At 38.2% G+C, this 26,455-nt stretch overlaps 1 protein-coding gene across 1 annotated transcript; it reads left to right on the plus strand.

The window, feature by feature from the left end:
* On the plus strand, window positions 1-25,427 carry LOC113451139 (vomeronasal type-2 receptor 26-like). Its single transcript, XM_087917108.1, has 6 exons — window positions 1-422; window positions 10,722-11,013; window positions 11,409-12,272; window positions 15,610-15,837; window positions 24,186-24,312; window positions 24,455-25,427. The coding sequence occupies exons 1-6, from the start codon at window positions 1-3 to the stop codon at window positions 25,351-25,353; spliced, it is 2,832 nt and encodes a 943-aa protein (XP_087773234.1). The 3' UTR covers window positions 25,354-25,427.
* The last annotated feature ends 1,028 nt before the right edge of the window (window positions 25,428-26,455 follow it).

The raw sequence follows: 26,455 nt of genomic DNA on the forward strand, positions 1-26,455 counted from the left end.
ATGTCTAAGATGCAAGAAATAATGATTAAGAATCATAACGAAACCAGAGTGGACATTAGCGAATTAAAAGATGAGATGGGAAAGCTTAAAGCGGAAATGAAAGCGGACATATTTAAGGTGGAAGAAAAGATAGGGTCCCTGCAACAGGCTATGGAGAAAAATGAAGTTAAGATAAAAGAAATAGAGAGTAGGACTGAACGGATGGAGACAAATTTTGAAAGGATAGATGAGGAATTCAAAAATGTAACTGGAGAAATGGAAGGCTCTCTGGTCCATCTCGAAATGGATAAAGCGGTGGCATATTTAAGGTTTCAAAATGTGGCGGAAGCAAAAAATGAAGAACTAGAACAACTAATGGCAGAATTATTGGCTGAATTGTTAGGGAAAGAAAAAGACAATCTAATTAAAGAGTTTGACGAGGTGTATAGGGTCAGCACAAATTATGCTAGATGCCATAATTGCCTGAGAGAAATTTATATTCATTTCACTAGATGTGTGAGAAACTTAATTCTTAAAATGTCCAGAGAGAAAACAATACCAATAAAGGCAAAGAGATTATGATCCTAAAACAAATTCCAAGAAAAGTGAGGGTCATAAGACAGGATTATAAATTTTTAGCCAATGATTTAAACAAAAAAGGAATTCCATTTAAATGATTAATCCCGGAAGGGATGTTAATAACTTGGAAAGAGAGAAAAATCAAAATAGACTCTATAGAACAGGCCCAAGACTTTCATGAACAGCTAATAGGCATGGATGACCAATATACCAAGGAGGAAACTAAAAGGAAACCACAGGATGACTGTAATCGCCATAGAAATCAAAAAGAAGGACTTCCTCAAAATTCAGGGAATGATAAACCACAACCAGGGAGAGAAGAATTAATTTCACAACAACACAAGAAGAAAACAAAATTATCACTAGACAAAAATCTAAACAGACTTAGATAAATGGAGGAAGGAAAGAAACTCCTCTCCATTAATATAAATGGTTTAAATTCAACATCTAAAAGGAAAAGGATATTAACTAAATTAATTAGACAAAGCGCTGACATAATATGTCTACAAGAAACACACATTAAGAAAAATGATGAAAGATATTTAATTTGCCCGAAACTTGGAAAACTTTTCACAGCACCAGCAGACAAACATAAGAAGAAAGGAATTGCAATATATGTGAAAGACGATGTAAAAGCAGAATTAATCTGGTCGGACCCGGAAGGAAGAACTCTGGTTATACAAATTTGGATTAATCATATCACATTTTTATTGGCAGCAATCTATGCACCAAATGAAGAACAAGGGAAATTTTTTAAAGATCTCCACCAAAAAATAATAGGTTTCGAAAATAGGAATATTTGCTTGATAGGCGACTTTAACTCCATTGCTGACCATCAAAAAGACCATAGTAATGCGAATAAGAACAAGAAAGGGAAAAGAGAATTTTCTATGTCCTGTAAGGATATGATGAAAGAATTAAACTTAATAGATTTATGGAGAAAACTAAATCCAGAAGAGAAACAGTTTACATATTATTCTAATCCGCACAAAATTTGGACCAGAATAGACATGGCTTGGATGGACCCGGAATTGGCTAATGAAATAAAAGAAATTAAAATTCTACCAAATGAATGGGCCGACCACAACCCAATACAATTAATTTGGAGAGATAGGAGAAAAACAAAGAAAAGATGGACATTAAATACTCAGTTAATAAATGAAGAAGAGTACATTAATAAGCTGAAAGAGGAATTAAATTATTTCCTAAAAGAAAATAATAATGAAGCAACCACGAAACAAAATATTTGGGACACAATGAAGGCAATTATAAGAGGAATAACAATCTCTTATAATGCCATGAGAAATAAAAGAACACATGCCCAACAAAATGAATTACAACAACAAATTAAAGAATTAGAAATACAACTACAAAAACCCCCTAAAAACCAGAGAATACAAAATCAGTTAATAACAATTAAGCATAAGTTGAACTTATTTGAACAAGACAAAATAGAAGTTAATTTGAAAATGTCCAAACAAACTTATTTTGAATATGCCAATAAACCAGGAAGATGGTTATCCCATAAACTTAAAAAAGAGAAAGAAAAGAGATTGATATATTAACTAATGGATGAGAAAGGCGTCTTACAACATGAGATAGAGAAGAAAAAAGATATCATCTACAACTATTTTCAAAGATTATATAAAAAGGAAGAAGTTAATGAAGATAAAATAAGAACTTACTTAGAGGATACGAACGACAAAGTAATTGGAGAGGAAGGGATAGAATTATTAAATAAAGATATTACATGGTCTGAATTGAAGTCAGCAATGGAGAATCAAAGTAATAACAAATCTCCAGGACCAGATGGGATACCGGCAGAACTATACAAAGCTATAATGGAACTAGTAGGACCACTGATGCTGGAAATGTTCAGTGAGGTACTTCTGGCTGCTAAGATGCCAGACTCGTGGAGGGGGGGCGTTGATTTCACTAATCCTGAAGGAGGATGCAGATCATAGATATATTAACAATTACAGACCGATTTCACTTTTAAATGCCGACTATAAATTATTCACTTCTATTATAGCTAATAGAGTAAAACAAGTTTTAAACCCACTTATTCACGAAGATCAAAATGGATTTCTTCCATCCCGTCAAATAAAGAACAATTTAAGAACCGTCAAACAATCCGCACTCATGTTTTTAGATGCTGAGAAAGCATTTGACAACTTAAACTGACATTTTTTAATTCAAAAAATTTATAATATGAGTCTTGGCACTAAATTTGAAAACATTATAATAACAATTTATAATACACAACAGGCTAATATACTAATTAATGGCAAAAAACAGGTCCAATAAATATAGAAAAAGGTGTTAGACAGGGCTGCCCTCTCTCACCTCTTCTTTTTATATTTGCCCTAGAATCACTTTTAACGCGTATTAGACAAAATTCTGAAATTAAAGGAGTGAGGGTCAAATCAGAAGAATATAAATTAAAGCATTTGCTGACGATATGGTCTTCTTTCTGGAGGAACCTATGGAAAAAGGATATAACCTAATAAAAGAATTAGAACAATTCAGCGCTGTGGCAGGTTTTAAAAATTAATAGAAAAAAGATGAAATTAATGACCAAAAACTTAACAGAAATTCAGAAGAAAGAATTAGAAGTAATGATGGGGATACAGGTAACAAAAAGGGTCAAATATTTAGGAATATGGTTAACACCACAAGGTAAATCACTCAAAGAGAACAATTATGATAAATTACTTCAACAAACAAAGAAAGACTTAGAATCTTGGAATAAGCTGCAGCTTTCCCTATTGGGCAGGATTGCCTCGATTAAAATGAACATATTACCAAAATTTCTTTATTTATTTCAGACAATTCCAATTAAGTAACCTAAATTTTTTTTTGAAGAATTAAATAAGATAACACTTAAATTTATTTGGCAGGGGAAAAAAGCCAGGATCAATGTTAAGGCCTTACAAGATGCGAAAAGCAGAGGGGGTCTCGCTCTTCCAAATTGGGAATTATATTATTTGGCAGCTATCTTATTATGGTTAAAAGACTGGGTGAACTTACTTAATAAAAGAACTTTAGCATTAGGAGGGCTTGACCTCCAGAGAGGATGGCATGCCTTCTTATGGGAAGTGGGGAAACCTAAGCAGTCTTATTTTCATAGACACCTTATTAGGGACTCATTATTAATTAATTGGAATAAAATATGCAAAAAATACTATCTAAAAATTCCGATCTGGCTATCAACAATGGAGGCAATGGTACATCCCAATAGTTTGGACATAACAAAAGTGATCAAATATAAAGATCTATTAGATCCGCTAGGAAAATTAAAAACTCGACAAGAATTACAGGAACAGGGATTTAAAATAGATCAGTGATTATATATTCAAATTCATAGCAGATATAAACAAGACATTAAAGATTTTGGAATTTATAGCAAACTGTAATACTTAGATAAAATTTTATTAGGATCAAACAAAAAGAACATATCTAAATTTTATAAATATTTACTGGAAGTAGAACTAGAACAAGAGATAGTCAAAGGGAATATGCTAGCCTGGAGCAGGAATGTTGGAAGAAGTATTACATTATCAGAATGGGAAAGGAATTGGAACAGAAATATTAAGATTACAAAATCAGCAGCATATAAAGAAAATACATATAAAATGTTTTACAGATGGCACATGCCACCTTCGAGGTTGGCAAAAATGAACCCTAACACAAGTCCAAAATGCTGGAAATGTAAAAGCATAGAAGGAACCTTTTTCCACATGTGGTGGTCTTGCAAGGAATCCCAGAAATATTGGCAAAAAATTAGAAAATGGTTGGAGGAGATAACCAAAGAACAGATCGAATATAAACCAGAGTTCTTCCTATTAGGGATCTCTGACAAACATTTATCCAAAAAGATGAAATATGTAACAATTCACATTTTAACTGCGGCCAGATTAGCGTTTGCTCAGTGCTGGAAATCACCGTATACACCTACAGAACAAATGGTTATCCAGAAAATATGTAAATGTGCAGAAATGGACAAATTAATGATAGCCTTAAAAAACAAAGAGCCCTCAACATTTTACAATAATTGGAATTCTTGGTATAATTGGTTAAGCCAGAGATAAACTGCCTAAAAGATAAAGGGTAATTTAAGCATAGTTGATAAGATGAACGTATCCGAATTAATTTAGGAAGAATGGATCTTACAGACTGTCAAAAAGGATATTGTCTGCTTTTAGATGTACCCTTTTCATTTCTTATTCTTTTTCTTTGTTTCTTCTTTCTTCTACATCCCTCCCTCTCTTCTTTTTCCAGTTCGCAAGGCCGGGTGTTTTTTTTCCTTTTTTGTGTATGTATTGTTGATATGTTTTTAATTGTAAATTCAATAAAATTTATTTTTTTAAAAAAAAACAACAGACCCCATAAAATTGGAGGTGGAGTTGCACTATATGTAAAGGACCACTATATTGCTACATAAATGCATAAAACCAAAGATGAAAAACTCCTAGAAGGCATATGGGTTAATATATATATATATATATATATATATATATATATATATATATATATATATATATATATATATATAAAAGAATGACATGGTAGACCTAAACAACGCTGGATGGCCGCGTGGTAGACCTAAACAACGCTGGATGGACACGATCAAGGCCGATCTAGAGATCGCGAAGGCAGACCCGACACACGTGGCAGACAGAGAGGTGTGGAAGCAGTACTCAAGGACATTAGCGGACCTCGCCCGAGCGCGAGACAAACGCTGAAGAAAAAGAAGAAGAAGAAGATAAAAGAATGACATGGCCATAGGTGTATATTATAGGCTACCCAACCAAGCAGAAAATATAGGTGTCCTTTTTGCCAACCAACTAACAAACATGTGCAGGAAACACACAACAATAGTAATGGGAGACTTCAATTATCCTGATATCAATTGGAAAAACTAATTCTGCACCAAGTGAGAAATCAAATAAGTTCCTAACCAACCTAGCTGACAACCTTGTTGTCCAAAAGGTAGGGGGGGAACTAGAGGGACAGCCATACTGGACTTAATTCTTACAAACAGAGAAAAAGTGATAGATGGAGTTGAAACTGCAGGAACCTTGGGTGAGAGTGACCATGTCATATTAGAATTCAACATAACACAAGCACAAGCAATAGAATATAATGACACCAGAGACTTGGATTTTAAAAGAGCTGGTTTCAATAATCTCAGAGAGAACTTAGGAAAGATTCCATGGATGAAAATCTTAAAGGGGAAAACAACTCAAAAATCTTGGGAAACTCTGAAAAGTATGATCATAGAAGCCCATACCAGCACAATACCACTGAGAAAGAAAAACAAAAAACCCAAGAAGAAACCAGCATGGCCGCACAACGATCTATCAGGCAAATTGAAAGAAAAAAAGGACAAGTACAAAAAATGGAAAGAAAGACATACAACTAAGGCAGAATATAAGCAGATAGTCGGAATCTGCAAAGAGGAAGTCAGGATAGCAAAGGCTCAGATTAAACAAAGACTTGCAACGAAAGTCAAAGATAGTAAAAAAAGTTTCTTCCAACATATAAATAACAAGAAAAAAAATCAAGGAAACAGTCGGTCCACTAAAGAGAGAAGATGGCAGGGAAGTAACAGGTAACAGAGAGAAAGCAGAACTGCTTAACTCATGCTTTGCATCGGTCTTCACACAAAAAGAAACTATAGCTCAACCCACCAAAAACATAACTGTAAAAGACAGACCAGAAATAAAATTTCAAACAAGCAAAAAAATAGTAAGAGAACACCTGTCTGATCTTGATGAACACAAATCACCAGGGCTAATGGATTACACCCCAGAGTTTTAAGGAGCTGGCAGAGGTCATTTTACAACCACTGCACCATATCTTTCAAAAATCCTGGAGCACCGGAGAACTACCAGAGGACTGGAAAAGAGCTGGCATGGTTCTCATCTTCAAGAAAGGGAAAAAACAGACCCAGGAAACTATAGACGAATCAGCCTAACATCAACACCTGGGAAGATACTGGAAAATATAATAAAAAAACAGATCTACCAGCATCTAGAAACAAGTAAAGAAATGCTATATCATTGTTTTGCGGCCTGACCTCAAGCAGAAGGAAAAACTCATAAAGAAGAATTAATACTGCATGCGATATTTCTGCCTAGAAAAAATTGTTGAAAAAGGAATAAAATGGCTGGTTTGGTTTAGTTTGGTTTGGTTTGGTTTGGTTTTGTCAAGGAAAGATTTATGTAGGGTATTTTAAGATTCATTCATATGTAAGCCCATTCCAAAGTAAGTGCTCAGGTTGCTGCATTCCTATCACTTTGCAAGATTCTTTAATCTAATCCATTTTCCCTTCCAACACTCCCATTGAACTTTACTTTGATTTAGCTGTCTTGGTTGCTATTAGGATATTTCAGATATTGACTCAAACGATGTCCAGTGTTTGCAGAGACATTTTCATGGTTTTTATACTTTCAATTCGTAGAACACTATACAAATATAGTAAAAAGCTTATTACCATCAAATGAATACCTATTTAACACAGTGTTATATTATATTAGTTTGGATTTGTTAGGGTTCTTTGAAATGTAAAATACTTTGAGTTTGTGAATCCTGTATATTTAACTGTATTTTTTTAATGCTTTCACACTGGGTCCCAACCATTCACTCCCTATTCATAAATCAATTTCCATTGAAAACTGTTATCGGGTATTAATAATATGGGAAATTTATTGAAATTAAGTTTTCCCAGGCAAAACAAAAAACAAAAACAACAATGCAATCCTAGGCTGCATTAATAGAGGGATAGAATCAAGATCACATGTTCTAGTATCACTTTACAAAGCCTTAGTAAAATCACACAAAATGATATCCAGTTCTGGTCACCACACTATAAAAATGATGTTGAGACTCTAGAAAGAGTGCAGAGAAAAGCAAGAGGCTAAAACATATGAAGAACAGTTAGAGGAACTGGGTATGACTAGTCTAGAGATAAGAAGAAGTGGGTTGACATGTTAACAATGTTACATTATTTGGGGAACTGCCACAAAGAATAGGGGTTCAATCTATTCTCAAAAGCACCAGAAGACAACACAAGACAAAAAACAATTGATAAAAACTAATCAAAGAGAGAAGCAACCTAGAACTAAAGACAAATAATCCTAATGGTGAGAGCAATCAACTAATGGAATAGCTTGCCTCCAGAAGTTGGGCGTGCTTCATAACTGGAACCTTTGAAAAAGTGACCGGACAACCATTTGTTTGAAATGTTATAGGATCTCCTGCTCAGCAAAGCGGGGTGGACTAGAAGACCTCCAAGTTCCCTTGCAACTCTATTATTTTATGTTCTTTGTATTCTTCCTTCTGTCTCCCCCTTTATTCAAAATGTATGTTGACTAATCACCACAATAAAGAGTAACTTGATTTGGCTTAAAATTACAAGTCTGGCATTTTTCAAAAAAATAAAATCTCATAGAGGGAAAGATCACAAACTTGAATATACCTGGGCTTTGTCTGCAGACAAGAGGGCTGTGGTTTCACATGCTTTGCCAAAAAGGCTTTAAAAGTTGTTAACTTTCTTTTGTGAAGCTTCTTCTCTGGCAACATTGAATTGTTAACTCTAGCATTCAAAACCTTTCCAGACCAATTCTCAAATACAGCTCATCCACCTGGAAACTGCACTGTATATTGGACATTAACACAATTGAGTGGGTTCAGAGGATTTCTCGACAAAAGTACTCCACTCCTCCATTCACAATAGAATTCCCTATGCCTCCACATTTGAAATTTTGGGCCTAGACAATCCATTTGTGGTCCAATCTAAACATATTACACAAAATTGTCTGTTACAACATCTTACTTGTCAATGATTTCTTCAGCCTCAATTGCAACAATACATGGGCAAACAACCAATACTAACTCAAGGTAATCTACTCCAAACTCGACTGCAGAAAATACACTTCAGCAATAGAGTGGTCAACACATGGAATGCTCTCTGTTGTTACAGCCTCAACCCCTCACAGCTTTAACCTCAAACATCATGGACCTCACCCCATTCCTAAGAGGTCCTTAAAGGGTGCATGGATAAACGCATCAGCCTACTGTCCCTGTCTTCCTGTCCACTTTATCTGTATTTACTGCCTTTGTTCTTGTTTATGTTCATACTTATACTTGTTATCTTGTACATGTTTGACAAACAAACAAACAAATAAATGCTTGCTGCTTCCCATGGATTGGGCTTTGTTTGTTTGTGCAGCCTGGTTTCTGGCATGCTGTAGTGCCAGTCCACAGGCCATGGGTGGGGGCCCCTGCTTTAGTTTATGTAAAAGTGTTTGCAATAAAATATATAAAATATAAGGACACTTTAGAAGATTTTCAGTGAGATTAGAGTAATTTTTTTTAAAGTTCTGCATTATTACTCCTTGAAAAAAATACATTAAAAATGACTGACACCTGCTGGGTCTATTTATATTTTATTTTGTGAAAAATTGGTAGAAAATAAATGTGGTACCTTGAAAAAAGCATTATTTTTATTTCTACCATTTTAACAATTAAATATATATTCTACTGCAAGTGTTTCATAGGCTATTTTCATTGGCATTGTTCTTTTAAAAAATAGCTGAACCATCAGCCACTATTGTCTGATCAAAACAAAACAAAATCTCTGGAATAATCACCATATTTTCTTAGCTAAGCTTAAATATAAACATAAGGCTGCACAGAAGGGTATTTAAATTCAGCAACAATCAAGGTATTTGTTTGGCTATAAAGGAAATTTTGAACCACTGGGAGATTGGCACAAGAGCTTTGTCAGATTAATTGCTTCAAAGTTTTTACACTCTGTTCTCTTCTACCAGAATATCTGTTCAAATCCTGGAAGTAGAGGAGATACAAATTTGCGCTCAGGTGGATCTTCAAATAAAACATAATAGATTTTCTCATTAATTACATTCTCAAGTATAATCCTTAGATGAAGTTTTGGATTATCTATACTTTCCAATGGGTAGAATGGAAGACAAAACATCTGCACAATAACAAACACATCAAGATGTTTCTTCTGATGTTTTTGGTGCATAAAGTAGGTACTTTGAGCTGCCCTGCAAGTGATGCTTTCCTTGTTCCACATGAGTGGTACCAGCCTGGAGACTTCATCATTGGTGGGATGATGTCTCACATTGTTTACCACTTTTTTCAAAGTAAATTTAATGAAAACCCTGAGATAACATCTTCTGACATACCAATGTAAGAATTTTTTTCTCTATCTAATCTTAGTCAAATCTCAAAAAAACCCTTATATGAGTAAAAGCAGAGGGGGTATTCAGCAAGTTCTGACCAGTTCTGGAGAATCGGTAGGAGAAATTTTGAGTAGGAGAACTGGCAAATACCATCTCTGACTGGAAAATTTACAGAATCCTTCCCCTGCCACGCTCACCAAGCCATACCCACAGAACCAGTAGTAAAAAAAATTGAATCCCACCACCGAGTAAAAGCTGTTTGTGCATAAAGGTAGAGTTCTTTTAATGTAATTTGTGCTTTCTGTGTCGTTCAAATGCATCTGGTTTGGGCAGAAGAAATAATCTTCATATTATTTTAAAGACTTTCATATGAAATGTACAAAATCAAGAAGTCTCTTTTTGAACATATACTAAGGTTTAAGTAATTTTTAAAAAGGTTTGGCATCTGTTTTCATAGAACATACATATAGTAGTTATATATTCTGAAAGTATTCATATACAATTTTGTGAAAATCACATACAAAATAAAGATAGCATTTTGAAAAAAGTTACTACTTGTATTTATTACAGTATTTTTTTTTACACAAATATTGTGTAAAAAGTAAATTTGAACTCTATACAAATTACCAATAAAGAACAATATTTTAGTTCAGGGTTGAAATGAATGGTCTTTGGTGATATTGGTTGTTTTCTTGCAGACATTTCATCATCCAAACTAGATAACATCACCAATCCTAGTTTGGGATGATATTCAGGAAAGAAGCCAAGCTCAGAGAATATCAAGGACACCTCTGTATCAATTATTAAGAATTTTAGAAAGGCTGTTACCTTTCTATTACATTCAGAGAAAGAAATGATTGTTATTCAACAGAATAGATTTTACAGAAAAGATGCCTCATTATATATTTCAATTTATGTTTTCAATTAGAATAATTAATTTTTTTGCAGTGTAATCACCAAGTTTCATCAACATGTCCTTTCCTTGGCCTTTGCTGTGAAGGAGATCAATGAGGACTCCCAGATTTTACTTAATGTCACTCTTGGATTCCACGTTTATGACAGTTACCTCAATCCAAGGATGACCTACCGTACCATTCTGGACCTGCTTTTCAAATCCCAAAAATTTGTCCCTAACTACAGATGTGATAGCCAGAAGAATCTCATAGCTATCATGGGAGGATTGGATTTTGACACATCATTGTACTTAGCTGAAATTGTAGGATTCTTCAAGATTCCACAAGTAAGCTGTGATAGGGTTGTGGAAAAATACTATATATATATTTAATGACCATCCAAGATTAGACTGGGGTTTGTGTTAGGTGTTGTGTATTACTTACTTAGCATTCTTTTCTGAAACTACAATGCCAAATACAGGAAGCAAGACTCATTCCATACTTCAGTGAATCCAGACTCATTCCATACTTCAGTGAATATTTTAATATAGTATTTTCTTTGGATGTATTAAAACCACTGATCTCTTATCTGTGTTTGAAGTAATTCCATGTAATTCCTTTTTAAATTAATATTTAGAATTCTAGGAAAAAATATTCATTGAATGTATTTGATAAGAAATCTAGGTTAAAAAAATAGCTTTGATTTAACATTTGAACAGAATCCTGTTCTACTTTCTTATAGCTGACATACGGCTCGTTAGCCCAAGAGGAATTTCAGACCAGTAAGCTCTCTTCACTTTATTTCATGGTCCCAAAAGAGGACCAACAGTATATTGGGATTATCCAACTGCTTCATCATTTCAGCTGGACATGGATTGGGATTTTTTCTGTTGATAACCACAATGGAGAAAATTTCTTACAGAAAATGCAGCCCTTACTTTCACAGAATGGAATCTGCTTAGGGTTCATAGAAAGGCTTTCACAACTAATACACGTGGAAGACTTATCAGAACTTTATCAAACAATCTCAATGATTGCTATTAATATGATGAATGACAAATCCAATGCATTTCTTGTCTATGGAGAATCTTGGGCAATTATGTGGCTAAGACTTGTTCCATTTATAATAGATCCTGAAAGCAAGGAAATTGCATTATTTAGAAAGGTGTGGATCATAACTGCACAGATTGATTTCATATTATCTGGATTTCAAGTCAGTTGGGATCTCCAGATGTTCCATGGGGCTATTTCCTTCACTGTTCATTCAACAGAAATTGCAGATCTCAAGGAATTTATTCAGACTATAAATCCTCTTTCGTTCTCCAGAAACGGGTTTCTACAGGAAGTTTGGGAACAATTGTTTGATTGTTCATTTCCAAAATCAAAGTTACAAGAAATGCGTAGTAATCCATGCACTGTGCAGAAGAAGCTAGAAGATCTTCCTGCACCTTTGTTTGAATCAGAGATGACTGGCCAAAGCTACAGCATCTACAATGCTGTTTATTCTGTGGCTTATGCTTTGCAAACTCTATATACATTATATTTCAATAGAATAAAAACTATGATTGGTAAAAAACCTCACCATCCACATCTACAGGCTTGGCAGGTATTCCCTTTGCATCGGATACTTCTTTTATTTCAATGAGTAGTTTGGCATAGAATTATGTTTTAAGCCCACTGTGAAAAGTCTTAATATATTATATGTGTGCAATCAAGTTAACTATGAGAAACAGTCTAGAAATAAAGAGAAATTTCCTGGCAGTGAGAATAAACAATTAGTGGAAAAGCTTGCCTTTAGAAGTTATGTATGCTTCAACACTGGAGATTTTTACAATGTGATTGGATAATGATTTATTTAGAATGGCATAAGGCAGGAATCTTCAAACTTGACAGCTTTAAGACTTGTTGAATTCAACCCCCAGAATTCACCCTCCAGTCATGTTAGCCCGGGAATTCTGGGAGCTGAAGTCAACAAATCTTAAACTTGCCAAGTTTGAAGAACCTTGGTATAAGGTCTCCTGCTTGAGCAGTGTATTGGACTGGAAGACCTCCAAGGTCCCTTTCATTTCTGTTATTCTGTTCTATATAAAATAGATACAGAAAAAGTAGTTTATTTTGAGCCTTAGCTTTCCTGGAGAAAAATAAAATAGAATCAGGATTCACATACATCAGAAAAAAATGTCTCATAGTCATTTGTCTAAAATTGTGTACTTGCACCTTAGTATGTCTATCAGAGGAAAGAAAGAAAAAACACCAAGAAACTCACGTTGTTTTGTTGACATGTTCAATTTGGAGAAAATGTAAAGATCCAAAATTAGAAGCCTGTTTTTAAAGAGGAACATTTCATGATGAGATTTGCATAAGCTGCGTGAGCTATAAACTAACTCTTACAAAGTGGGGTTGATAACCCACAGCCCAGGTGATCTTATCCAGATCACTGGGAAAATTCTCAGTACTCACTATCTACACTGAAAAGTGCTTGAAAGGTGACCATTTGAATTCACAATTTATACCTTGTGAGAAAAATAGGTGTCACCAAAGACAGCTTCCTTCCACTGCAGGAATTCCTCTCTTGATTCTGCTACTCAGAAAATATATCTAGTGTAGGAAAGCAGATGAAAAGTTGCTTTTCTTGACATTTTGCTCTCTTGCACATGATACATGACTGACTTTCTCTAATACTCCAGAATTCTTTCTTCTTTTTATTAAACTAGACATACTCAATTTCTACAATCATTTTTCATATGTTTTATCCTCTGGTTCCCTAATCATCTTTGTTGTTCTTTGTACTCTTTCCAGAATCTCAACATCTTTTCTTATATTGTGGTGATCAAAACTGGAGGCAATATTCCAAGTTTTACCTGGTCTTACCAAGGCATTATAAAGTGGTATTAACACTTCATGTGATATTGATTTTATATCTCCTTTAATGCATACTAAAGAGTACTGGTTCTAAGACAGAGCTTTGGGGTAGCCACTACATGGGTCCCTCCATGTAGATGTACAGTAGAACCTCTGGTCACAATCATAATTCATTCCATAACTTTGGTTGCAACCCGATTTGTTCATGACCTGAACCTAATTTTGGAAATTTAGTGCTTACAAAAAAAATGGCATGGAAGGGGAAATTGGCCGTGAAAAAAATGTGAATTTTTTGGTGGGAACCTGATTTGGTTGTGGTCAGAAGTGTTTGTGACCAGAGATTCTACTGTAGTTCCTTTAAAGACTATGCATTAAGTGTGATCGGTCAGCCAGGTACAAAGCTATCTGATTACCATGTAGTACAACCCACATATTTCCACTTTATCAAACAGTAGGTTGTGGTCTACTTTATTAAGTGCTTTACTGAAGTTCAAGTAAATTATATCTACAGCAGGGATGTCAAACTCATGGCATCATGTTGTCATCACATGATGTACCTTAACCAGCATGTGATGCATCTAATCCCTCGGCCATGAGCCTCCTGATCCATAGTATTTCACTGGTCTCCTATTTTGCCACTTGACAAAGACTTTGGTAAGATTTGCCAGACATGGTCTGTTTTTTTTCCTTCAAAACCTTTGGGTTATAATCAATATGAGCTCCTCTAGAGTGGATAAGTGTCCTCTTTGCCATTTTCTTGCTTATTTTGACTTGCATTCCTCAACTGAATTTTACTGCTTTTTTTTTTTTTAATAGGTTGGACTATTTTATGTAATGACAGATGCAAAAAAATAATAATTAAACAATTCTGGTTTCTTCCTTCTGCTCAACACCTTCTTGCCATTTCTCCCATTAATGGACCAATTGTTTCCTTGCTTTTCTTCTTGTATTTTTATACTTTGAAAGATGTATTTTTATTATATTTTACTTTTGTCGCAAACCTTAGTTTATCTTGAGCCTTAGCTTTCCTGAATTCATTGTTGCATGTTTGAGGTATTTGTTGATATTCTGCCTTAGTTACTTGCTCATCTTCCACTTTTTATAGGTACTTGTCCACTTTCAGTTTATCAGAGACTGTTTTGTGCAGCCATGCTGATTTCTTTTGAGATCTCTTATTTTTCTTCTGCATTGGATTTATGCTAGATTGGGCTTTTATAACATCATTTTTCAAAATTTTCCAAGCTTCTTTGCCTCTTCTCCCCTTGAAAATTCTAATCTATGGAATTTCTTAGAAGCTCTCTCTAGGTATATTGAAATCAGCTCTCTTGAAGTCCAACTCTAGCTTGACTGTGTTCTATTGCATCTGTTTGCATAATATTAAATTCCAGTATTGCATGATTACTCCCATATCACATTCCTGTAACTTCAACATCTCCTTTCATTTCATCTTTGTTAGTGAGAATTAATCATCATAGCTTGTATAATAATCATTAATCATTAATCACCATTGTTTGATAACAAACTTATCACATAATAAGTGATGCTTGTATTAAAATGATATCTATCTGTCTGTCTGTCTATCTATCTATCTATCTATCTATCTATCTATCTATCATCTATCTATCTATCTATCTATCATTTAGCTAGATAGCTAACTAATAATGATCCATGCTTTGCAATAATCTCCATCTGATATTTATCTATTTAAGAATGAGTCTCAAATTTTCAAATGTGGCTAAAGGAAATTTGTCATATTTTGGATTATCGAATATATTTATATCACTAATAAAAGATTAACTATCTTCTAGATTTCATTGCTGTTTAAATAAATGAAGGAATTTGATTAATCCAAATAGCTTATTTTCATTTGGCTTTGGTTCATTCTTAGCTTTCCTTAAAATAATATCAAATTAATAATAGAGTACCCATGTATATTTAAATAAAATATCAATTATTAAATTTCTAAGTGTACATGTTTAATAATTGTTGTAGAAATGGGAAGAATGAGTCAATGAAACTTGAATACAGTGTTCTTCTCTCTACTACATTGTTCCCTTTCTCTTTCATTCTTTTCCATGTAGCTCCATTCATTTCTTCAAGGCATTTCTTTTAACAATTCAGCTGGGGAGAGAGTGTTCCTGAATGAGAAAGGAGAGACAGCAGATAGATTTGACATCACCAACTTGATCACTTTTCCAAACAGATCCTTTCAGAGAGTTAGAATTGGAAAAATGGATCTACTGGCTCCAAAAGGGAATGAATTATGGATTGATGAAGAAGTGATTGTCTGGAGTCAAGCTTTTAATCAGGTATCAAATTAGTGAATACACCATGCCATAATCTACTATGATCCCGTATTGAACACAGTCTCTTTAGAAGTCAAATTTCTTCCAACTGCCCATAAGTATTTTGAAGAGTTATATAAAAAGGAAGAAGTTAACGAAGATAGGATAAAAACTATTTAGATGAAGTGAAGAATAAAGCAATTGGGGAAGAAATGGAAGAATTATTAAACAAAGACATTACGAATTGAAATCAGCATTAGAGAACCAGAAAAACAACAAATCCCTGGGACCAGATGGGATCCCAGGGGATCTGTACAAGGCAATAGCAGAACAAATAGGACCTCTTATGGTGGAAGTTTTTAATGACGTCCTATTGGCAGCCAGGATGCCAGATTCATGGAGGGGAGCATTGATTTTGCTGATCCCGAAGGAGGATTCAGATCCCTGATATATACAAAATTATAGGCCGATTTCATTGTTAAATATTGATTACAAAATATTTACTTCTATTATAGCAAGTAGACTAAAAATAATGTTAAATGAGCATGTATATAAAGACCAAAATGGATTTCTCCCGACCAGACAAATCAGGAATAACTTAAGAATAGTATTAGATGTTTTAGAATTTTACTTAAGCCCACCCGAAAAACAAATTGCACGTATGTTTTTAGATGCAGAGAAGGCCTTCAATAATTTAAATTGGCAATTTTTAATAAAAAAAAATTATAATATGAATTTAGGCACCAAATTTGAAAATATTATAACAACCATTTATGATACACAACAGGCTAATATTATAAGAAACCGGGAATATACCCGTCCAATAAAAATAGAAAAAGGAGTCAGACAGGGCTGCCCACTCTCACCCCTGCTCTTCATATTATCACTAGAAGCATTATTAACGTGAATTAGACAGAACCCTGATATAAAAGTGTTATGTTCGGATAATGAGAGGCTGAACCAGGGCATGGGTGCAACAAATACTTTATTAGAATAACAAAGGACTGAACGTGCTTGCCAAGCCTGGAACTGGCTTGCAGCGATCAGCGACTGGTTGGACCCCGCAGCCTGCTTTTATAGCTGGCTGCTGGGGAGAACCAGCCAATGAGAGGGGGCAACCGCCGCAGCAGCGAACGGACCTGGGTGGGAACTTCTTTAAGTTCCAGGGACATAACACCCCTTTCCCCAGATGCAACACGCATAGTCTTTAAGGTATGCGGAGGCTTATGCTGGCGCCCAGAACGGCGCAACTCCGGGAGTTGTCTGGTAGTTCAGAGTCTGCAAAAGAAGGTCGGACTGGTGGGGTGTCACGAACGCGTTCCTCGGTCAGTGCCGGTTCGGGACTCGAAGGGCTGGTCACTGGGGATGTGCTTCCGTTGACTGGTTCGGACTGGTCAGCCGTCTGGTGGTCACGGTTCGTGTTCGGGCTCCCTGGCTCGGCTGCAGGCGTAAACTGGTCACCGGAATTGGTGCTGATGTGGGGTTGATGCTGTCGCCTCGCACCGGTCTGCAACCATGAGTCACTGCTAACGTGAGTGTCTTGGCGCTTCCGCAGCTGATCCAGGTGCCTTCTCCAGATCCGGCCATCCTCCAGTCTGACTCGACACGACCTGGGTCCGGTGATGGCCACGATCTCGCCCGGGATCCACAGTGGGTCTCCAGCGAAGTTCCTTGCGAACACGGGTTCCTGTAAGACAAAATGCCTAACCCCCGATGTGGAAGCGAGGGGAGAGTCAGGGCAGTAATGTGGGTGAAGCCTGTCCAATACAGTCCGCAGGCGTCTACCCATCAGGAGTTCAGCCGGGGACTTATTAGTGACTGTGCACGGGGTTGAGTGCTGGCTCAGCAAGAAGCGGGAGAGCCTGTGGTGCCAGTCTTCCTTGCTGAACCTAGCTAGAGCTTCTTTAGTGGTCCTAACGGCTCTTTCTGCCAACCCGTTACTGGCAGGATGAAAGGGAGCCGTGAAGATGTGGCGGATGCCCAGATTGGCAGCGAAGCGACTGAATTCAGCAGATGCGAACTGGGGGCCATTGTCGGAAACAATTGAGTCAGGTAGCCCGTGCGTTACGAACAGGCGAGTTAATACCTTGGTAACCGCCTGCGTGGTGGTTGTGGATAGTTGTGCCACGTCAATCCATTTAGAGTAAGAGTCCACGACCACCAGGAACATCTTGCCGTGCAACGGGCCCGCTAGGTCGATGTGAATCCTGGACCAAGGTGCGCTGGCGCTTTCCCACTTAGTGGGGGTGACAATTGGAGGGGATGGACGGGATTCCTGGCAGGGATGGCAGGAGCTTACCCATCTGATGATGTCATCGTCGAGGCCAGGCCACCATACGTAGCTGCATGCCAATGCCTTCATCCTGACGATGCCAGGGTGGCCCTCATGCAACGCCTCCAAAACTCGGGTACGCAGTGAGGTCGGGATGACCACCGTGTGCCCCACAGCAAACAGCCCTGCAAACTGGATAACTCCTGTAGGCGGGTCTTAAAAGGCGTGAATTTGGTTTCAACATCGCTGCCCGGCCACCCCCTCCTCACCCAGTCCAGTACCTGGGCGATCGTTTTGTCTGACTTGGATTTGGCGGCAATGTCAAGGGCAGTGATGGGGAGGTCCAGTTGGGTGACCTCAAAGATAGCATGGACCGGGCAGGATCCTCTGCTGGAGCAGGCAGGGGGCAGCGTCTGAGGGCGTCTGCGTGAGACAATGTTTTGCCTGGACGGTGTATGAGTCTATACGAGTATGCCGCTAGGAAAAGAGTCCACCTCGTCATTCTAGGAGACAGGACTTGAGGGGTCTGTTTGTCACCTGCTAGTAGACCCAGGAGAGGCTTATGATCCGTGACCAGCTCGAAAGAGTGGCCAAAAAGAAATTCATGGAATTTCTTCACAGCTGCGACAGCTGCTAAAGCTTCCTTATCGATTTGGCTATAATTGCGCTCTGTTGCAGAGAGCGTCCTGGAAAAAAAAAAAAAGCGATGGGGGCCTCGGAGCCATTGGGGAGCCTGTGGCTTAACACTGCCCCAATTCCAAAAGGGGATGCGTCCGCTGCTAGCACTAATGGAAGGTTGGGGTCAAACTGAATAAGGACCGCCTCCGACGTGAGTAGTGATTTGACTGCGCGAAAAGAGGAGTCTTCCTTGTGTCCCCAATGCCAAGCCGATTTTTTATCCAAAAGTCTGTGCAGGGGTTCCGCCACCGATGCTTTATGGGGCAGGAACGATGCGTAAAAATTCAATAGCCCCAAGAAGGCCTGCAGTTCCGCTTTGGAGGTTGGAGTGGGTGCGTCGTGAATTGCCTTAACCTTGGACTCCAGGGGGTGAATGCCTGAGGCGTCAATTTTATAACCCAGAAAGTCCACCTGTCTAGTGGCAATGGCACATTTTTCTTTTTTTAATTTGAGGCCATGCTGTCTGAACCTCTCTAACACTGCTCGAACTCTCTGGAAGAGTTGGGGTTTGTCCCTGGCCGAGACTAAGATGTCGTCAAGTAGGGTACTACACCAGGGAGGCCCTGCAAAATCCGCTCCATGAGGGATTGAAAATGCCTGGGGCAACACTTACGCCAAATTGGAGACGCTTGCACCGGAAAGGACCCCTGTGAGTGACAATGGTCTGGAGTTCCACTGTTTGGTTGTCAACAGGGAACTGTTGATACGCTTGAGACATGTCCAATTTGGCAAAAATGTTGCCAGGTTCAAAAGTGTGTAATAAATGCTGAATGACGGGCACTGGGTAAGCGCTAACTTGTAAAAACTTATTAATTGTGGTTTTGTAGTCCGAGCAAATTCTCAGGCTACCGCCTTTTTGAGGGGTGTGACAATGGGCGCCTCCCATTTGGCGAAATCTGTTGGCTCAATGAGCCCTTGTTTTAATAATTTATCCAGTTCCGCATCTAATTTAGGCCGAATAGCGAATGGGACTCTACGAGGTTTTAGCCTGATTGGGACCGCTTGAGGGTCGACTGAGAATGAGATAGGGGTACCGTTATAACACCCCAGTTCATTGCTGAATACGTCTGAGTAATCAGCGAATAAGGAGTCAGTGTCAGAGGTTGAGACAGCATGGACTCCTGTTAACCCTAGGCCGAGATGGGGAAACCAATCAAGCCCCAAGAGTGTGGGGAGATTTCGTTAACTACCACTAGAGGTAGGTGGCCTTTGAAAGTTTCTGCCGATTACAGGAATGTCCTTCCCCTGGTAGTCCTTCAGGCTAAACTGGCACTTCTGTAGCCGGTTTCTGGATAGACTGGGCTGTAGTCTCTTGAGGTTGCTCCAAGAGATAATTGAGAGCGCTGACCCCGTGTCAACCTCCATGTGACAAGGTTTACCTTCTAACAAAACGGAGAGAGAGATTTTACTAATGGCATGGCAAGCGTGCTTAGCATGGTGGCGAGTGCGACAGTTCAATACTTGCCTTTGGGGTCCAGAATGTGAAAAGGAAGGGTGTCTTTGTGTCGAGTTGTGAGCGGCTTGACAGACTCTAGTGATGTGCCCCTTTTTGTGGCAGATGTTGCAGGTGGCTCCCTTGAATTTACAGGTGGCCCTCAGGTGCGATCCACCACAGGATAGGCACAGGGTGATGTGCTTGGGTGGACTGATGTTTTCTTGCTTGGCTCCTACCTGCGGGTGTCTGGCGTGGGCGAGGCGGTGGATGTCGGCCACATCGCTGGGGTCCTCTTCGATGACCACCTCTTCAGAGTGGACTGAAACTGCACTTTGCTTGGAAGCAGGACCTTGGATTTCAGTGGCTGAGTGTGCTGCCAGCTCCGCTGCCAGGGCTTCCTCGATGGCTTGCGCGAGGTTGAGGTCCTTCCTAGCGAGTAGGCGCCTTTGGAGGTGGAGATCCTTGACTCCGCAGACTAGCTGATCGAGGAGCATGTCATCCAGGTAGGTCCCAAACCCACAATGGAGTGCGGCAGTCCTGAGGGCAGCCATGTACTGGTTGATGGTCTCTTTGTCTGATTGCTTCCTCATTTGGAAAGTGAACCGCCTGGCAATCTGTGAGGGTCTAGGAGAATAGTGGTTAGTAAGGATTTCTAACAGTTCTGTCCAGGGAACGTTTTTTAACTCACGTGGAGCCACGAGCGCTGTGGCCGTATCAAAAACGATGGCTCCACAGTAGATCAGGAAATATGATTTTTTCCAGTGCTCCCCTGCATCAGCCAGCCCAATGGCGTCAATGTAGTGGTTAAAACGATTCTTGTATGACTTCCACTTCTCCTCATCCGGCTTGAACGAAGGAAAAACTGGGTTGGAGTTCATGATGAGAATCTTGTTGGATAACCTGTTGAGAAAATCTCTCTGGGGCAGCAGCAGGGAGGTATTTTGTGCCTATGGCAGGCAAGTGACTTCAGCTCTGGGGAGGTTTTCACAACTCTCCCCCTCTCTCTGGATTAACACGAGGTTAGGCTGCAACGGTCGTTGGCAGCGTTTTGAAATTCGCGCCTGCGTGGGCGTCAGTGACTTTGAAAATACAGCACCGCGCTGTACTCTTGGGCGGAAATTCAAATGACAGCCGTTTGAATTCCGCGCCTAAAGAAATGAGCGGCTGCGGCTCGCAGCGCTTCACTTTCCCTGTAGCTGGCTAACTAGCGGCTACAGACGCTTCTCACTCTCGCTGTTTGCTGACCGCTCTCTCTGGCTGTGGATCAGCGTTCGCTCTCGTTGCCTGCTGATCGTTCTCTCTGGCTGCGGATCAGCGTTCGCTCTTGTTGCCTGCTGATCGTTCTCTCTGGCTGTGGATCAGCGGCTAGTGATTCAGCGGTTGCATGTTGCCTCTGGTAGCCATCCCACCTTCGTCGCCAGTGTTATGTTCGGATAATGAGAGGCTGAACCAGGGCATGGGTGCAACAAATACTTTATTAGAATAATAAAGGACTGAACATGCTTGCCAAGCCTGGAACTGGCTCACAGCGATCAGCGACTGGTTGGACCCCGCTGCCTGCTTTTATAGCTGGCTGCTGGGGAGAACCAGCCAATGAGAGGGGGCAACCGCCCCCGCAGCGCGAACGGACCTGGGTGGGAACTTCTTTAAGTTCCAGGGACATAACAAAAAGGATTAAAGGTTAAGAAAGAAGAATATAAGTTGCAAGCATTTGCGGATGTATGATTTTTTTTCATTGAGGAACCAATAGAAAGAGGACAAAAATTGATGAATGAATTAGAACAATTCGGAGCAGTAGCAGGACTAAAAGTTAATAGGAAGAAAACAAAATTAATGACCAAAACTTTAACAGAGAAACAGAAATTAGAACTAGAAGAAGTTATGGGAATACAAGTGATAAAGAAAGGTAAATACTTAGGAATATGGTTGACAGCACATTGTAAGACACTTAAGGAAAATAATTATGATAAATTGATGCAACAGGTAAAGAAGGGTTTAGAAACATGGGGCAAGCTGCAACTTTCATTATTAGGCAGGATCACTGCTATGAAAATGAATATTCTTCCAAAATTCCTCTATATATTTCAGATGATCCCAATCAAAATACACATTTTTTTTTTGAAAAACTTAATAAAATAACTGTAAAATTCATCTGGCAAGGGAAAAAAACCTAGAATAAACTTAAAGGCACTGCAGGATATGAAGAGCAGGGGAGGGCTGGCACTTCCAAAATTGGGAGTTGTATTATAGTGCAGCCTCTTTAGTATGGTTGAAGGAATGGGTGAATTTAACCAATAAGAGAATATTATTCTTTGAAGGCCATGACTTACAGAGGGGGTGGCATGGTTTTTTATGGGATGCTGCAAACACTAGTCAGAAATATTTTAACAGACACCCAATCAGAGATTCATTATTGACTAATTGGAAGAAAATACGGAAAAAACACTATTTAAAAATACCAATTTGGATCTCAACAATGGAGGCGATGATTCATCCAAATAATCTGTATATTACTAAAATGATTAAATATAAGGACCCATTGGACACGCAAGAAAATCTGAAATTGTGGCAAGAACTTCAAGATCAGGGATTAAAAATTGATTAGTGGGCATATCTTCAAATTCAAAGTAGATATAAACAGGACAAGAAAGAATTTGGAATTAACAATAAACTCCAGCAATTAGATAAAATTTTATTTAGGATCAGGCAAAAAACAACAACAACAACATTTTATAATTATTTATTAGAAGTAGAATTAATTGTAAAAGGGAACATAATAGCCTGGAGTAGGAATATAGGATATAGTATCACCATAACGGAAAAGGTCTGGGGTAGAAATAATAAAATTACAAAATCGGTAGCATACAAAGAAAATGCCTATAAAATGTTTTATAGATGGCACCTTCCTCCTTTGAGATTAGCAAAGATGCACCCCAACATGAGTCCGAATTGCTGGAAATGCAAAAAAAAAAAGAGGGAACTTTGTTCCATATTTGGTGGTCCTGTACAAAAGTTCAAAAATATTGGCAGAAAATTAGAAATTGGCTGGAGGAAATGACAAGAGAACAGATTGAATTAAAACCAGAGTCCTTTCTATTAGGGATCTTTGATAAACAAATACCAAAAAAAGGTGAAATATATAATAATATATATTTTGACAGCGGCCAGATTGGCTTTTGCACAATGTTGGAAACAGCCTCATGTTCCATCAGAGGAGATGATTATTCAAAAAATTTCAAGTTGTGCAGAAATGGACAAATTAACCTTGGCATTAAAAAATAAAGACACTTCAATATATTACAACAGCTGGAACTGCTGGTACAAATGGATAGACCAAAGATAGATTTCACACTAAAAGGCAAAAGAGGATAGGATAGAACCATAGTAGTGAAATACAGATATATGTAAGGATTAAGCGTGTATATGGCATAAAATAAGAATAAAAAGGAGGTCTCACAAACTGTTGAAGATGAAAATGTTTTTGATTGTTTTCTATCTTTTTCTTTCTATTTTCTTCTTCCTTTCTTCTTTTCTTTTTCTCTCTTACATTTAAGTATGTGTTGTTGGTTTGTTTTAATTGTAAAATCAATAAAATTTATTTAAAGAAAAGAGGTCTAATTTCTTCTTTTTGATAAACAATGGCATATTCTTTCACATGTTGTTGATGGTCAAGAATTCCTCAAATTGACAAATATGATATTACAATGTGAAGGTCATGGTTGCATATTTGGTGGGCATTTCCATTTGAACTCACAAGAATAGCCATGTTTCCATGAGATTCTCACCATGTGCAATTGTTATTCACCCTACCCTTCAAACAGGACCTTTTGTAAAACATTGTAACTTCTACACCTTTAACTTGTTGATGAATTTGTTAAATTCCCTATCCATTTTAGAAGTCAATAATAATGTCATTGCATTAAGGAGAAAATTCAGAAACTGTTTTAACAATCCTCCTTTTCAAAATATTTTCATGTTTATAATCAGATTCCTCCACTTTCTCAATGTAATGACCCTTGTTTTCCTGGATATTGGAAGAAGGGGATTGAGGGAAATCAGTTCTGCTGCTATGACTGTGTTCCATGCCCAGAAGGGAAGATTTCAGATCAAAATGGTAAGGTGGAAATTCTACCTAACCTACCAGTTTTCATTAAACTTAAGCAAACTTTAATAAACTACTTGATGCATACAAACGATAAGGTGATTTTCAATAATTTGGAATGTCTAGATGACAAATTCCTTGATTTTCCTTCCAGATATGGATGACTGTTTTGAATGTCCAGAAGATCGTTATCCAAATAAAGGAAAGAAAGGGTGTATCTTGAAAATGGTTTTGTTTCTAACCTTTGAAGAAACCCTAGGAATTGGTTTATCCTCAGCAGGTCTTTGTTTCTTCTTCTTGACATCTTGGGTACTTGGAACTTTTGTTAAGCACAGGGATACTCCCATTGTCAAAGCCAACAACCGCTCCCTCACCTACACCCTGCTTGTCTCACTGCAGCTCTGTTTTCTGTCTGCTTTGTTCTTTCTCAGTCAGCCTTGTAAAGTGACCTGCCTTTTCCGACAATCAACATTTGGTGTCACTTTCTCAGTGGCCATTTCTAGTGTACTGGCCAAAACCATCACTGTAGTTGTTGCTTTCATGGCCACTAAACCAGGATCTCAGATGAGGAAATGGGTGGGGAAAAGATTGGCCTTTTCTATTGTCCTCTCATGCTCTCTCTTCCAAGTATGTATTTGCATACTTTGGTTGTCAACATCTCCCCCATTCCCTGAGTTGGACAGGTACTCAGAGATTCAAGAAATGATTTTACAGTGCAATGAGGGGTCAGCTTTCTTCTTCTACTGTGTCTTGGGCTACATGGGTATCTTGGCCATTGCCAGCTTTATTGTGGCTTTTTTTGCCCGCAAATTACCTGACAGCTTTAATGAAGCCAAGTTCATCACCTTCAGCATGTTGGCCTTTTGCAGTGTGTGGATCTCCTTCTTTCCATCATATCTGAGCACTAAAGGAAAAGCCATGGTAGCTGTGGAGGTCTTCTCCATCTTGGCCTCTAGCGCTGCATTACTGGGATGCATATTTCTACCAAAGTGCTACATCATTGTTTTCAGACCTGACCTAAATCAAAGAGAGCAACTCATAAAGAAGAATTAATACCCCAAGTATACATATATAAATCTGAAATGGACTGTGTTGTTTTTCTGTGTCATACGGTATAATATACACTTTGTTGGTAAATGCATAATTTTGTATGTATGTATTTATTTATTTATTTATTTATTTATTTATTTATTTATATTTATCATTTATGTAGTGTATATTAGAGGTGGGGCAGAGGTGATATTCAGCCAGTTCTGACAGGTTATGGAGATCCAGTAGTGGAAATTTAGTAGTTCTGAGTAGTTCAGAGAACCAGCAAATATCATCTCTGACTGGCCCTGCCCCTATCTATTCTCTGCCTCCCAATTCCCAGCTAATTAGAGTCCTAGCTGATTGGCTGGGTCTTCTTTGTTGCACTGCACAGGAGAACAGAGCTGGAAAGCAGGTTAGCAGGGTGGGGAGGGAATAGGATTTGAGTAATGTTTCCCCAGGAGTGAGGAGGAAATGGAAATGTTATAGTATCCCTCCCCTGCCATGCTTACCAAGCCATGAATATCAAACCATGCCACACCCACCAAGCCATGCCCACAGAACTGGTAGTAAAATTTTTGAATCCCACCACTGAGATGGTGGCCTTTTGAGAGATGTATGCAACACAATTTCATGTTAATGTAGCAATAGCAATAGCACTTAGATTTATATACCACTGCACAATTCTTTTACAGCTCTCTCTAAACAGTTTACAGATTCAACCTTTTGCCCCCAACAATCTGGGTCCTCATTTTACTAGACCCAGAAGGATGGAAAGCTGAGTCACCCTCGAACCTGGTGAGATTTGAACTACTAAATTGCAGACAGCTGGCTGTCAGCAGAAGTAGCCTGCAGTACTGCACTCTAGCCACTGCACCACCGTAGCTCCTTGTGTGATGTATGATGATTAAAGTACATTTAAAATGACAGGTCTATGTCAAAGTTGCTACATTTTTACCATTTTTCAAGATTTTTTTTCATAAACCACTACTTAAATGTAGTAAAAAGCTAATTACCATTTTATGAATATATATTTGAAATAGTATTATAGGATATCAGTTTTGAATTTGTTAGGCTTCTCCAAAATGAAAACCTGTTGAGTTTGTGAATCCCATACATTTAACTG

Source organism: Pseudonaja textilis, chromosome Z (genome assembly GCF_049901715.1).
Source record: "Pseudonaja textilis isolate UNSWEBS1 chromosome Z, rPseTex1.2, whole genome shotgun sequence".
In the NCBI taxonomy this organism is placed as follows: Eukaryota; Metazoa; Chordata; class Lepidosauria; order Squamata; family Elapidae; genus Pseudonaja; species Pseudonaja textilis.

Bases quoted from the DNA above. Each gene is read 5' to 3' on its own strand.
- LOC113451139 (XM_087917108.1), top strand. From the start codon at position 1: ATGTCTAAGATGCAAGAAATAATGATTAAGAATCATAACGAAACCAGA. The intron at 423-10,721 runs GTATAGGGTCAG...ATTTTTTTGCAG, and splicing joins ATTAAAGAGTTTGACGAGGT to TGTAATCACCAAGTTTCATC. The intron at 24,313-24,454 runs GTAAGGTGGAAA...TTTTCCTTCCAG, and splicing joins GAAGATTTCAGATCAAAATG to ATATGGATGACTGTTTTGAA.